A 15,227-nucleotide genomic window follows, 5' to 3' on the forward strand; every position below is an offset into this window, starting at 1 on the left:
TTATTTATGTGAGCGGATTGGAGATCCTGTCTCACTACACAATAATATACCTTTTTTCTCGATTTAATATTGTTGATCATTCTAACACTTGTGACTGTAAGTAAAATTTAGTGTTTTATAACCTTATATTATTTATTTCCATCCCTCCTTAAGTTTGAAGCTCACAATTTTGTTCTCTATTTTCCAGTCAATCAATTTTTTACGGTTCCATCCCCAACTGGAACAAACGCAAGAATGGATATGTATTTGACACGAGGGGCGATAATGAGAATATGTAGTCACATTTCATGTGATAAAGAGTTTAAGCCGGTGCTGCAAGTTATTGATTGCCCGAACCACATCATTTCGCTGTCTGATGGTTCACTCATCCTCGACCTTGACATTATACTTGAAGAATGTGAGCTGATCCGAGAACCAGTACCGGTACCACGACCAATATACGCTCCTTCACTACCAAATATGGATGGCCTTTTTATCAGATGATACTGCAATTGCTAAATACGATTCTAGAGATTACTATTGAGGAGTACCATTAGCACATGTGTTTGAATCCCATCCAAGCTGTTTTTGCCCTTCTTTTATACAGTCTACTATTATTTTTTTAGGGCTCTGTTAATTTGAGAAAGTTTTAGCTTTGAAGAATTTATCTAAGTCTTCCAAAACCCCACTTCAAAATCAAATACAATGTGGTTGTTTAACATGAAAACATAAGTATGTTATAATCTAGGTGGTTAAATAATTATTTTTTTTATCACAATAAATATATCAAATTTTATTTTTAGTTCCTCAAAATAATTCTTCAATCAATGGTCCTTCAAATGTTTTCGGTCAACATTTTTTATTCTTACTTTTAAATTAACTCATGTGTATTTTTGAATAATTTTGTACAGTCAAATTAAATACATTATGGAAATCACTCTAGCAAAAGTCTAGAACTTTTTAACATGGGATGAATTAAATATGAATTATTAATGTTTTTGGCGTTTAAAAAATTATATTTAATTTATTTTTTGTTAAAAAATTCTAAATTTAGGTGGTAGAATTTCTTATAATATTTGAAACATGCATTCCAAAATTCATTCAAATTATCAAAGAATGCATGCAAAAATTGATTAAAAATTTGAAGGATACATGTAAATTGACTTAAAATTATTGATATAAAATATTTGAAAGATCGTCGTTTCAGAAAATTATGAGAGGGATCAATTTAATTTATTTGTAAATAACAAAAACTTATTTAACAGTATAATTTATTAAATTAAAGGGATCAGTTTCTATGCACTGAGCTATAATTGTTTTTACAAATGTATCCAATCAAATTGTTTCGAGAGCTTTCCAGAAACACATCATTTGAGAAACTTGTGTGTTGATATATGGACTTGGGTAGCAAACAAAAGCGTCTCATTTGGAAAATTTGACACTTGAAATAGATCTTTCATTTTCCTACTCCGCTCGACTTTCAACAAAATAGTTTTCCTTGTATACAAATAGACAAACAAATTAACTTCTTAATTATACAACTATGCTTTAAATGAGTAATTTGGAAGAGAAAATATTGTGTTCAAGATGAATGGATATGCAAACATATATGTGATTCAAGTTATATACGTGTAAATTAATTGATGAAGACATCGAAAGTTGTCATTATCGATGTTAAGCATGAACCTTGTTTAACAAGTTTCCCCTTTAAATACACGCTCTACAAAACATAGATAGATTACACAGGGAAATACTTGGGTGCCATAGTTTTTTGGTACCATTGATGACATAAGTTCATTTTAGATGAGAGAGAATGATAAATGAATGATTAAAATAAATTATTTAGATGAGAGAAAGTAAGTTGTTAAGAGAGAGATAGACACAGAGGTATCAATGACACCTAAGTGCTACCAATTACACAGCAATACACACAAACAATATCTAAAGACATGTTCTACTACCAAAACAGAAACATGAAGGAAATACTAGAATGGTAGTGTATGTAGTAGCTGGTGATGCTGAAATTGATTAGCGAGAGAATACTAAAGTCGAGTCCTCCTCCTTAATCGGAAATACAAAAGTGTTGTTAATTAATTTAATTAATTAACAACAAAATAAACGTGATTGTAAACATGCTTTACACAAATAAACGTGAGAATGAGTATTATATATATTAGTAATTCAAAGTGATTGTAAATTTTAACCATTATTAATATTATGTTGATGTATTGTATATTATTTATCAAATAACTAGTTTATTTTTTAAAATAATCACATAAAATTTGTAACATTTTGTTATTTAATGGAAAAACTATAAATTATATCAGTTATCAATTTGAAATTAGATGATGTGGAAGAAGGAAGGTATGAAATATTGGACCAAGATACACATGTAATGGCTACGGAAGAAATAAGCAAAGGATCCAACATGTGTAATAAGCATGAAATTAATAATACAAGTGGTGTCCACATAAATAAGGATGGTTCCAAGGCTAGTGCAAATGTCAACTCCATGGCTATGGAAACGACGTAGACTGAGGTGCACTACATTCCTTTATTTCACTAAGGTACTTATGACTAGTTTTAATGATTTATCTATTCTTAGTTGGAATATAAGGGGTGCCGTTAATAAGGAGGGTAAGAGACGAACCCGAGTCCTTATTAAAAGATATAAACCTTTACTTGTTGTTCTTATGGAGACGCACTGTCAGTTTTCTAGAGTTAAAAATTTCTGGTGTAACCTAGGCTATGAGGATTGTGCAATTTCTGAAGCTCGTGGACACTCTGGAGGGATATGGATATTAAAATCTCAAAATTGCACATATGATATTGAGATTATAGATAACTATTTTCAATCTATCACTATAGCTCTAGAAAAGGATAGAGTAAGGTGGTACTTGTCAACTATTTATGCTAGCCCTCAGGTTACAAATCGTGACCATCTTTGGCCCTACTTGAATTCCTTACGACCTCATCTTAATGGCCCTTGGCTTCTTATGGGTGATTTCAATGAAATTCTTCTTCCTTCAGAAGTGCGTGGAGGAGAGTATTCACTATCAGGTGCTACTAAATATGCTGATATGATTGAAAAATGTCGGTTGCTTGATCTTGGTGCTACTGGTAGTTCATTTACTTGGTATAGGAAAGAAGCAGGATACCAAAGGATAGCTAAGAGACTGGATAGAGCTCTTGGAGATTGTGATTGGCGCACTATGTTTCCGGAAGCTTATGTGGAGAACCTGATTCGTTGCTATTCTGACCATAGACCAATACTTTTAAGGGGCATTGGTTTTATCCCTAATAGAAAGTCAAGACCCTTTCGATTCCAAGCAGCCTGGTTAACCCATGCTGATTTCCCTATTGTAGTAACTAATGCTTGGGGCCAAGGGAATCATCATATATCTCATCGCCTTGACAAGGTTAGAGCTGATTCTATTGTTTTCAATGAGGAAGTGTTTGGTAACATCCTAAAAAGGAAAAAAGAGATTGAGGGCCAACTTAAATATATTCAAATGCAACTAGAGAGGGTTGACTCAATTAGACTTAACATGGAAGAGGCTAACTTGCATAAAGCATACCAGGAAGTCCTAAAACAAGAAGAACTCCTTTGGTATCAAAAATCTAGAGAAAAGTGGGTGAAGTTGGGGGATAGAAATAACAAATTTTTTCATACCCAAACTGTGATCAGAAGAAAGAGAAACAAGATCCAAGGACTCCATCTTGATGATGGCTCATGGTGCACTAGTGATGAGAAACTTCAGCAGGTAGCTATCACTTACTATCGTGAGTTATTCCATAAAGATGATTCTGTTACTCCTCAAAGCTTGTCAGTTGAGCTATTGCCGCAACTTAACCAACATGGGTGGAATACTATCACAACACATGTGTCTAAGGAGGAAGTTAAATATGCTATTTTTTCAATGCAATCTTATAAGGCACCTGGTCCAGATGGCTTTCAACCTCTTTTCTTTAAACATTTTTAGAATGTGGTGGGAAATGATGTTTGGTGTTTGGTTAGAGATGCTTTTAATAAGGGGTATATTGATGAACATATAGCAGAGACTTTGCTGGTTCTTATTCCTAAAGAGAACAACCCTACAAGAATAAAGAACTTCAGGCCTATCAGCTTGTGTAATGTTATATTCAAGACTATAACGAAGGTTATGGTCAACAGAATTAGACCTTATCTAGATGACCTAGTTGGCCCTTTTCAAAGCAGTTTTATCCCAAGAAGAGGTACTACTGATAATGCAATTATTGCTCAAGAAGTTGTCCACCACATGCACATATCTAGAGCAAAAAAAGGTACATTAGCTTTTAAAATTGATCTTGAAAAAGCATATGATAGATTGGATTGGAATTTCCTTGAGCTAACCCTGAATGAATATAATTTTCCTACATCAACAATATCCCTTATTATGAGTTGTGTGAAATCCAGTAATTTGTCTATCCTTTGGAATGGTGCAAAGACAGAAACATTTAAACCAACTCGTGGGCTCCGACAAGGTGACCCTCTTTCCCCATATTTATTTGTGTTGTGCATGGAGAAGTTGGCTTTGAGCATCCAAAGCAAGGTTGATAGTGGTGCCTGGAAACCAATTCATATCTCTAAAGATGGCCCTGGTTTGTCTCATCTTTTGTTTGCCGACGATGTCATGCTTTTTTGTGAGGCGACTACTGAGCAAGTGATGGTGGTTATGGAGACTCTCGACCAATTCTGCCAAGCATCTGGGTTAAAGGTGAATTTAACTAAATCCAAAGCTATGTGTTCTAAAAGAGTTGAAGAGTCAACAAAGAGAGCTATTCAATCTGTGTCATCGATACGATTTGTTGCTAACCTAGGACATTACTTGGGCTTTCCTTTGGTCCAAGGTCGTGTCTCTAAAGCAACTTATGAGCATATTATTGAGAAAATGCATCGAAGATTATCAGGTTGGAAAGGCAATCTACTCAATAAGGCTGGTAGAGTTTGCCTAGCTAAGTCTGTCACAACATCAATGCCAATTTACAACATGCAAATCCATTATTTGCCTCAAAATTTATGTGACCAAATCGATAGGATCACAAAGAGCTTCATATGGGGTGGTAATGGAGTAGAGAGAAAATGGAACTTGGTCAAATGGGCGACAATAACATCACCTAAGAAGTATGGAGGACTGTCTATCCGTGAAGCCCGTTTATCAAATATTGCTCTTCTTGGAAAACTTATTTGGAGCATTCTTCATGACAGACATAAACTTTGGGTTAAGGTGCTTTCACATAAATATATTAAACAAGGATCAATTTGGAACACCGAAGCTGGCAGAAACATTTCCGTAGTTTGGAAAAGTATTTTAAAGGCATTGGAAGCATTGAAAAATGGTTTCCGATTCCGTATTGGTGACGGTTCCTCCTCATTCTGGTACCATGATTGGACAGGATTGGAGGCTTTATGTCACTTGGTTGATTTTGTCAACATTTCTGATACTGTTCTATGTATTAAGGATGCAAGTAGCTATGGTTCATGGGATTGGAATAAGATGATGACTATTGTCCCTGATAATGTCCAAATGTTGGTAGACCAACACACACCACCTTCATTCTTCAATAGTGTGGTTCCTGACAAATGGATTTGGGGAGTTTCCAAACAGGGAATTTATTCTTGTTCGTCGGCCTATGATTGGATTTTGGAGCAACATAGGAGTTGGGATACAAGTTATAATTGGGATTGGATATGGAAGTTGAAAATTCCTAGAAAAATTCAACATTTCATTTGGGCTTGTATGCATAAAGCCATCCCGACGAATTGGCTTAGACACCATTGCAACATGGCTAATGCAGCAACTTGTCAACGATGTTCAGAAAAAGAAGAGGATGTTATGCATTGTTTGAGGGATTGTCGAGATTCTCGTTATGTTTGGGCAAACTTGCAAGTACTTGAATCTCCTGGGTTCTTAAGTTATCAAACTCCTAATACTTGGCTAAAACACATGGCTACTGGACCAACAAGTTTAAAGTTTGTTGCTATTATATGGTGGATATGGCGTTGGAGGAACAACATTGTTTTGGGTGATAAAACTTGGAAAGCTAGTGATGTGATCCGACAAATTAACCTCATGGTTGAGGATATGGTTTTGTTATCTACAACTGATTCATGTGCAGCTAATAATAGAAGCAAGGTCAAATGGAAAGCTCCCCCATCGGGTAAATTTAAACTTAATGTGGACGGAAGTTGCGACCAAAGTGGTGTCATCGGTTCAGGAGGATTGATTCGAGACGCTACAGGAAATTGGGTGGCAGGATTCTCATCCAATGATGGTTGCGGTGATGCGCTTATTGCTGAGTTGTTTGGTATTTATAACGGTTTGGTCTTGTTGATAAACAATTCGGTGTTGCATGTTGAGTGTGAGACAGACTCCACTGAGATCATAAACCTACTTATGGACAGACAATCTCACTCATTCCATGCTTATGCTTCTTTACTAACTAAAATAACAAGTTTGTTGGATCATCTCCCAGGTTTGGTGTTCAAACATGTGCTCCGTGAAGGCAATGTATGTGCAGACTTTTTGGCTAGGTTGGGGAGAAACTCTACTCTTGGAATAACAACTTGGATGACACCTCCTGATGAGCTGATCTCGTTGCTCAACTATGATGCTTTCGATTTCTAGTTAACTTTTGTTTTTTTTGTTTTTTATGACCTTCACCAAAAAAAAAACACAAATAAACGTGAGAATGAGTATTATATATATTAGTAATTCAAAGTGATTGTAAATTTTAACCATTATTAATATTATGTTGATGTATTGTATATTATTTATCAAATAACTAGTTTATTTTTTAAAATAATCACATAAAATTTGTAACATTTTGTTATTTAATGGAAAAACTATAAATTATATCAGTTATCAATTTGAAATTAGATGATGAACATCAACAATATTAATTATTTATTTAGTGTTTTATTTGTCTTCATCTATTATTATATTATTTTTTTCATTCTCTTTAATTTCTTCTTTTTGTACACATGCGTAAAATAAAAGACAATTTTACAACAGAACGAGTATTACTCTATAAATATTAACATATACTATTATGAAAAATTAGCGTCCCTCTAAGTATTTATATATCTCCTTTACATTCTTTATCTTTAATCAAATACTTATTATTTTTAGATACTTTTACTTTTAATTCTTAATAAATCTTATTTATTTTTTATTTAACTTTGGCCTATGGATTTATTTATATATTCATTTTTATTTTATTTTAAGCAAATGGGGTGCAAAAGATCAACCATATGCGACACTGGATTAAAATATAAAGCGAAGATTTCAACAAACTAAAAGATCTAAAATCTGACTTGGTGAATGAAAAAATAAACAAAAAATGTCAAATTCCCAACGACCAAGAAACATATAAATTGACCCGAAAATATTTAAGACTAGAACAGAGCCGCAAACCCGGTTCTTGAACCATAACAGTTTTAGATAGAGAAGAACCGGTGAAAAATTGTTCCAAAACAACAACATAACCATTAAGTCAAAACAATGACATTTCCAAACAACCACAAAATTTAGTACCGTTTATGTTTGGTGTCCTGCACAACAACCTTAGCTCCTTATTCCCATGTGCAAATTTACTATGGTTTTTGAGGTTTTTGAGAGCACAATACGAAGAGTTTTGTCGGTTAATACACAACTCTGTTTTCAGTTCTAAGATTAGTCGCGTATTTGCATATAGCTTCCTCTGCATCTTTTGCTTCGCTAATTTCCCTAGTCATTTTTGGTCATAAGATTAGTCGCATATATTTACATACATTCGTCAAAGATTTGACGCATATGCTCTACAAGATGGTCATTTAATACCATGGTAGTAAAAATCGGATCGGACCGGTCGAACCGGGAACCGGACCCTGGTACGGTCCGAAAGACCCCTAAAACCCTCTTTAATCAGAACCGGCCAGAAACCCGTCGAACCGGATAAAAACCGGGAAAACCGACGGTCCGTGCGGTTTGGCAGGTTCAACCGCGTTTCTGGATATATTTGATTTAGAAAAGGACAACACAACCAAAACGTCGTCATTCAAGTGTTCTACCCGTAACCCTCAAACCTTCAGTTTCCGATTTTCTTCTGTTCTACTTCTACGGCGGTTCTCCGTTCATCTCAACCCTTCAGTTTTCAACGTTCTACGGTGTTTCTCAGTTTTCTGTCACCGTCACTACAAAAACCCATCAACGAGGCCCACCTTCCCTCCGCAAATTGACGGTGCGCTCTCTCCCTCCATCGACGGCGGAGTCTCTCCCTCCAACGACACCGACATCTTTTCGATTTCTTCAAGATTTGAGAATGTCTCCTTCTCAAGTGGTTTTTTCTTTATTTATTTACTTTTATTTCTTTCTAATTTTGTTTGTTTCTACACCCAGAATTTTAATTGTTCTTCTCATCAGATGTTGTTGATTTGTTTTGTCATGCTCATCACAAATCAAATCATAATGTTATGTTTATTGTTTTGGGTGCTTGAGGAAGAAGAAGCTCCTCCTGAACTTGATATTGATGAGATTGAGAATCTTCTTTATCGTGGTGATAGTGCGATTCCAATTGTTGGTGATTCATTGAGAAACCATCAAGGTTGATATTTATTTAGTGATAACATATATATTTTCAAGTTAATGAATAATTAAGGTTATGATCCATTTGTTTGTTATTTAATTAGGCGACTAACAATTTGATACTATGGAGTTTCAAGTTGATGAAGACAGTGGTGTTGATGGAGATGATGGTATTGAAGATATTGTCATTCCGAGGGTCATAATTGATTACGGAGCAACAAGCCTCGATGACTATAATGATTGACAATTGTATCAATTATTTTGTTTCTATGTTGTTAATGACATAATGTACACTGTTATTTTGTTTTACTGAACTTAATGGTTGATTTAGATTCAACTTTCATGATATTTTTATGTTTTTTTTAATTGTACAAGTGAAACTGTAAATAATAGATATTTTTTTGGAGAAATATTATGCATTTTTTTTTGTTTATTACTATTTTGTTATATATATTATTTAAATATATATGTAAATAATGAAAACCGATCCGACCGCGGTTGAACCCCGATCCGACCTTAAAACCTTGAACCTATAGGTACATCGGTTCAATGACCGGTTCGATTCTGATTACCCTGTTTAATACCCAATCCGAGTACATCATCATTGCTGCAGATTTCATAGTCGCTTAACATTGTGACAACAAAGTATACATAGTGAAAATTTTCAAGTTCGGCTCAATGTATAAGTAACTAAACATGGCTGGATTTATATATTAATTATTGTTGCAATGTATAGAGAAACAATAAGCTATACGGGTCGTGCATCTATCATAAATTGAAGTTTGCATTTGTGAAAGCATGGTATACTGAGTTGAAAATTTTCGGTTGGGCTGGATGGATGAGTAATTGACCATCTCTGTATCTATGATATTGCAATAATAAATTACAATACTAACTTGTGAAAAAATGTACAGACTTTGTCTAACATATATAAATAAAATGATATTGTATTATGTACAAATGTTTTTTTTACTATTGACTCAATAAATTACATTGTATCTCATTTGATAAAATTGTGAAATTTATTAATCTAATAATAAAAACTAAGGCTCTGTTTGATAAAAATAGCGGATAGCTTATAAGTTAGCTGATAGCGTGTAGCTGATAGCTTTTAGCTGATAAGCTAGCTGATAGCTGATAAGCTAACTGAAGTGTTTGGTAAAATTAACGGTTCAATTAGCTTATAAACGTAAAATGACATAAAAGGGTATTTTTAATTCATTATAAAATTTGTATCAATTGATATTTAAAATATTTAAAATTTCATAGTTTAAATATATTAATCTAATATGTCTTTCATATGTTATTTTTAAATTCATAAATTGGCTAATGTTTTATTTAAAATTGATTTTATTTCAGTTTTTAGACTTTATAAAAAAATTAAACAAAACCTTTAAAAAAAATTAATTGTTACCCACTAAAACAAAATTAAACGTATTGACCCAAAATCAAACAAAATTTTGTTTTTAGACTTAAAAACAAAATTAAACATAACGTAATATGATTTATTTAGGCAAACGTAACATATATTTTTTTAAGAAAAAATGTAGTTTTTATTTTTGTAAACATGAGCAAATATTTTGTAAAAATAAATAAAAGCATGAGCATATATATTTAGTTAAAGTGAAATCTGGGATTAAAAGTGCTATGTTTTTCTTCAACGTAGTTATTTATTACAAAGGGTAGATATGAATTTTTGTTAAATTGATAAGGGTAAAAATGAGACAAAAAATGAGAAGCTATAAGCTCAAACGCTACTTGGAATAGCTTCTGAAAAATAGCTTATAAGCTTGTGAAATAAGCTATAAGCTCATGGTCAAAAAGTGTTACCAAACAGAGCTTTTTTTGTGAAACGAGCTTATAAGCTATAAGCTAAGAGCTAAAAGCTCTTTTTTTGAGTTTACCAAACAGACCCTAAATTATATGTGATGGAAGGAAGACTTGTTTGACTTGTGTACCATATAATATAATTGATGGCGTATATATTTAAATTGAATGTAAATATGTGACGTATATATTTAGCCCACTTGGGTTGGTCTGGTAGTATTGGTTTGGGATCTGGGAGTATGCTCCTCATCGAGATCTCAAGTAAATATGTATGAGCTACCAAAAGCTACCGATAAAATTGATACTTAAGGTTCATAAAAAAAATAATTGATGCTTAAGGAATTAGGTGGTCTACATCTAGTTTTAGGCTTGAATTTTCATTGCTACCTCAAAAAAATTAATTAAGAAAAGTAAAAGTAGGCTTGAAAGTGTAAATATTGTACCCACCGTTTTGCTGTCCACAGCTGAAATACTATAATTTATTATACACCGATGATTTTGAAACATTGCAAACGACCGGTCACTAGATGTAAGCGTCAAGCAAATGATTTCGGATTATGAGTTAATAGTTAAAAATTGTAGAAGTTTATTCTAAAATTTTAACAACTGTGAAGTTGTGTTTATTAGGCGTCAAGTAAATGGAAGCGCTCATGCTCTTGCAATGGCAGCTTTATGCAATATTTTTGATGTAATTATAAGATGTATTGCTATGAATGAAATGTCATAAGTTTTGTTTGTGTAAAAAAAGTCCAAAATAGACTGAAAAGTAATACTACCTCCGGTCCTATTTACAAGAGACAATTTACTTTTTAGATACATTGAATAATTTATGTATTTGGTTTATGTTCTTGACTAGATACATACATTATTCAATGTATCTAAAAAGTCAACTGTCTCTTGTAAATAGGACCGGAGGGAGTATATTTTGAAACTAAATCTCTAGAAATTCGAGCATCAAAATATGAGTTTTTGTAAAGTTTATTACCTTTTTTTTTTTTAGAAATGTTAACGAGTGCCTTTGGAGCACTCTTTAAGACCTTTAAAATGTATCTTTTTTTGAAAATTTATGTAATCAATGCATTGGAAATTGAAATATTTGACTTTTTTATAGAATGATTTATTCTTTTGGAATGCTTAAAGAGTGCCTCGGAAGCACTTGTTAACAAGACTTTTTTTTTTTTTCTTTTATAGAAAAGATTGAAGGTGATATGATAATGCTGCAATTCAAAGTAAAGAAGATTTTAAGATCCAATCACCTGTCTCTCATTCTCATTCTGTCTCGGAGAGTATTTTAGTTAGTCTTCCTGATCCTTTGCGGATCTCCACGGCTTTCGTAGAAATGGCATCAATATAAAATAAAATAAAAAATCATTTTTTTTTATTTTCAATTAAATTAGTAGTAAAAATATCAAAGTGTCATAAAAAAATTTAAGATCCTAAAAATAATAATAATAAAGATATTAAAAATATAAAAAAAAATTAAGATATTATTGTGATTCTTTCGGCAAAAATAAACATCATGTATACGATAAATTTATACACATATTGCATGAAAAGATAAATAAATCAAACATATAAAATATTTTAATATATATTCCCTACAATCCTTATTATAAGAAATTTTTTACTTTTTAAAATTTATTATTAAATAATTTATGTGTATTATTTATATTATAGACCAAATACATTAGTTATTTAAACCTAAAATATATTTATCCTTAAAATAAGGACTGAAGGGAGTAAATATAAAGATTACTTAATTAATTATTCAATGACGGGTCCTGTACAAAACAACAAGTGTATGATCCCTATACCAAACCATCCTTGTCGGAACTTTCTCCCTCTTTCTCACGAGGAAACCTCATCACTTGTAAGGTGTGTTTGGTTGCGAGAAGAAATTGAGAAGAAAGAAAGAGGTGAGAAAGAATATGAGAAGAGAGAAATAGATGAGAAATAGAGTAGATTTAATATACTGTTTGATATAAAAGAAAGAGAAGAGAAATAGAAAAGAGAGAAGTTTGTTAAATTTATAAAAAGACAAAAATATCATTGTGTAACAACTTAATATTTTTATTAATATACAATTTTTGTGAAGAAAATGATACACAATTATATTGTTTATATTAGTAAACAATATTTTTATAAAAGTAAAGCATACGTAAGTTTTTTATTTGTCATGATTTATCTTTTTTTTTTTTACGTTACGGTAGAGTTTTTTCATTTAACATTTATTAAAACTAGTCAAATAAATTGTAAAATGTTTTAAATTATGCTTTTTTTTTTTTTTTTAAGTTATACTATCTTTTAAATTATGCTATCTTGAAATGGAAAGTGAGCTCACAAAAAGAATGAAGCGGATATGTATTAATCAGTTAAAAAATTAATCTTCTAGTTCTAGAATTAATCTTTGTAACATGTAATATGGGAAGGAGAAATATTTTGTACTATTGTAAGGGCAAAACTGGAAGATTAGAATATTGTTTCTTTTCTTCCTTCTTTCTTCGCATGCTAACCGAGAAAAGAAAAAGGTATAGGTCCCACCTTTTTTTAGTCTCTCTCTCCAAGTTCTTCTCATACCAAACAGAAGAAGTATGATCTTTCTCTCCAACTTCTCTCTCTTTAATTTATCTCTTCTCAATTTCACTTCAACCAAACACAGTGGTAGGGTCCCAAATAGAGAAATTCTCACGGAGAGTTTCACTTGTAAAAATAAATTGACATCTTTATCCATGTAGATTGATTAATTAAGCATTTTGATTTAAATTTTTTATTGAATAAAGTGTTTATAATGCTCTTCAAACTCTAACTTTAGTTCATGCAAGTTTTAAGAAATCTATATATTTGTAAAAAGAATGTAACAATATTATAAAATATATATATATATATATATATATGGCTTAACTTACATTTAAATGACCCATAACAATAGAAAAATGTGAGTTAAAAGTGTCTTGTGCATAAATTGATTTGAGTATACTTGTGTAAAATAGTGAGTTGATCAATAGATTGTTTATTTGGTTTTAGGCTAAACTGCATTTTTTGCCCTTTATGTTTTAAAATGTTGTGATTTTGGTCCCCTATTAAAAAAAATGGCAATTTTGGTCCATTTTATCCCAAAATTGCTGAGAAGACGCCACGTGTCCCAAAAAAGGGGCCGTAATCGCTACTTTTTGTAAAGATAAGGGGTCAAAAAGCATATTTTCCTTATGTTAGGAGGTCAAAAGAGCATATTTCCCTAAACATAGGGGGTCACTTTTGCCATTTTTTTTAATAGGGGACCAAAATCGCAACATTTTGAAACTTAGAGGGCGAAAAATGAAGTTTAGCCTTGGTTTTATAATGATAAAAATTGATTTTCATTGAATCGATTTTGGTATGGCATTTCTCACTGGCTGGGTTACCAATTAGTGCTTCCGGAAAATGTGTTAGACCATTTATATCAATTTGGCACCTTTAGCGGCTTCTCTAACAGCAAACGCTCAACTCTTAATCTTATTTGGCTATCTTGTGTGTGGGTGATCTGGCTTGAAAGAAATGCTCGCATATTTCACCAAAAAGAAGCTTCTTTTAATCAATTGTTAGATAAAGTTAAGCTTCAATCATACTGGTGGCTGAAAGCGAACCGACCTAGTTTTGTTTTCTCCTACCATTCATGGTGGTTGAACCCTTTACCTTGCTTATGAATATTTATGTAGCAGGGTAGCCTTATTTTTTGTTCTTGTTTTGGCCTTTTGGCACTCTTGTAATTGACTCTTTTAGCTGGGGTTTTGACACTCCTTATGCTGAAATCTCCGAGCTTTCAGTATTTTAATCCATTTTAGTTTCTTCAAAAAAAAAAAAAATCCGTTTAAATATGTTATTAAGAAGGTGAATGGAACATTAAACCTATATGTAATAAACATATTTAAATACAAAAGTTAAAAATTCTAACTTCAAATTAAAATATGTTATTATCTAATAAATTCAATTATAATCGAAACTCTCAAACATAACAAAATCAGTTTTAAATTTTCAGAATAACTTGAAATCCACGGACAAGCTAATAAAAACATGCATGAAAACTAAGAATCACATTTAAAGAAGAAAAAAAACTCAAAATTTCAACTTAAAGTTAGAATATGTTTTGAAGTATATTTGATATTCTTATAAAAAAAAAAAATGTTGATATCAGTCAGACGTATCAATATACACCAAAAAAAGAGGTCAGATACATGAAAGTTAAAGAGTTGATCGATTTACTCCCACCGTCTCTAGTTATACTTCTCGTAATATAAATTTGTTTAAAAATGAGTTTGATTAAATTGTGCAAGATTGCACATGTTATAAAGTAATTAAAAGTTAAACTTTTTATTGAAAAATAATATAAAAATTAAGGGGAACAATTTATTAAAAAGATATATATTTATCATAAAATGCACAAGTTATAATACAAATTTATTTTTTTAAACTTCTTAACATGTGCAAATCTACACATGATAGAAAAATTCTTTAAAAATTAGGGTTAAATATGTTTGTAGTCTCTATATATAAATATACCAACTCTTCTTTGTAGTCCCTATAAAAATTCTTCGACTTACGGTCTCCTAAAAATTTTCCATTTTCAATTTTGGTCTCTCTTTTAAAGTAAACTCATATGTAGAATTCATATTCTTGAATAAAATGTTGCTGAAAAGTAAATAATATTATAAGAATTCCTTCAAAAAAAAAATTATAAGAATCTCTCCCAAAAAAAAATTATAATTTGTTAACAAAATATGGATTTTTATATTTTTGGTGGTTCAAAATTCATATTTAATTCATGATTTATTAAAAAATTATATTTTTTTTGGATAG

At 31.6% G+C, this 15,227-nt stretch overlaps 1 protein-coding gene and 1 long non-coding RNA gene across 2 annotated transcripts; both read left to right on the top strand.

Annotated features, from left to right (window-relative positions):
- The first annotated feature begins 264 nt into the window (after nucleotides 1-264).
- Nucleotides 265-6,629, top strand: LOC112419312 (uncharacterized). Its single transcript, XM_024776875.1, has 3 exons — nucleotides 265-397; nucleotides 2,725-3,878; nucleotides 3,963-6,629. Exons 1-3 carry the CDS (start codon nucleotides 265-267, stop codon nucleotides 6,627-6,629), a joined length of 3,954 nt encoding a protein of 1,317 aa, XP_024632643.1.
- Nucleotides 6,630-8,397: 1,768 nt separating this feature from the next.
- LOC120578010 (uncharacterized) lies at nucleotides 8,398-8,866 on the top strand. Its single transcript, XR_005643971.1, has 2 exons — nucleotides 8,398-8,586; nucleotides 8,672-8,866. It is a non-coding gene; the product is annotated as an uncharacterized lncRNA (long non-coding RNA).
- Nucleotides 8,867-15,227: the final 6,361 nt, after the last annotated feature.

The sequence above is a fragment of the Medicago truncatula genome, chromosome 2 (assembly GCF_003473485.1).
Source record: "Medicago truncatula cultivar Jemalong A17 chromosome 2, MtrunA17r5.0-ANR, whole genome shotgun sequence".
Taxonomy (NCBI): Eukaryota; Viridiplantae; Streptophyta; class Magnoliopsida; order Fabales; family Fabaceae; genus Medicago; species Medicago truncatula.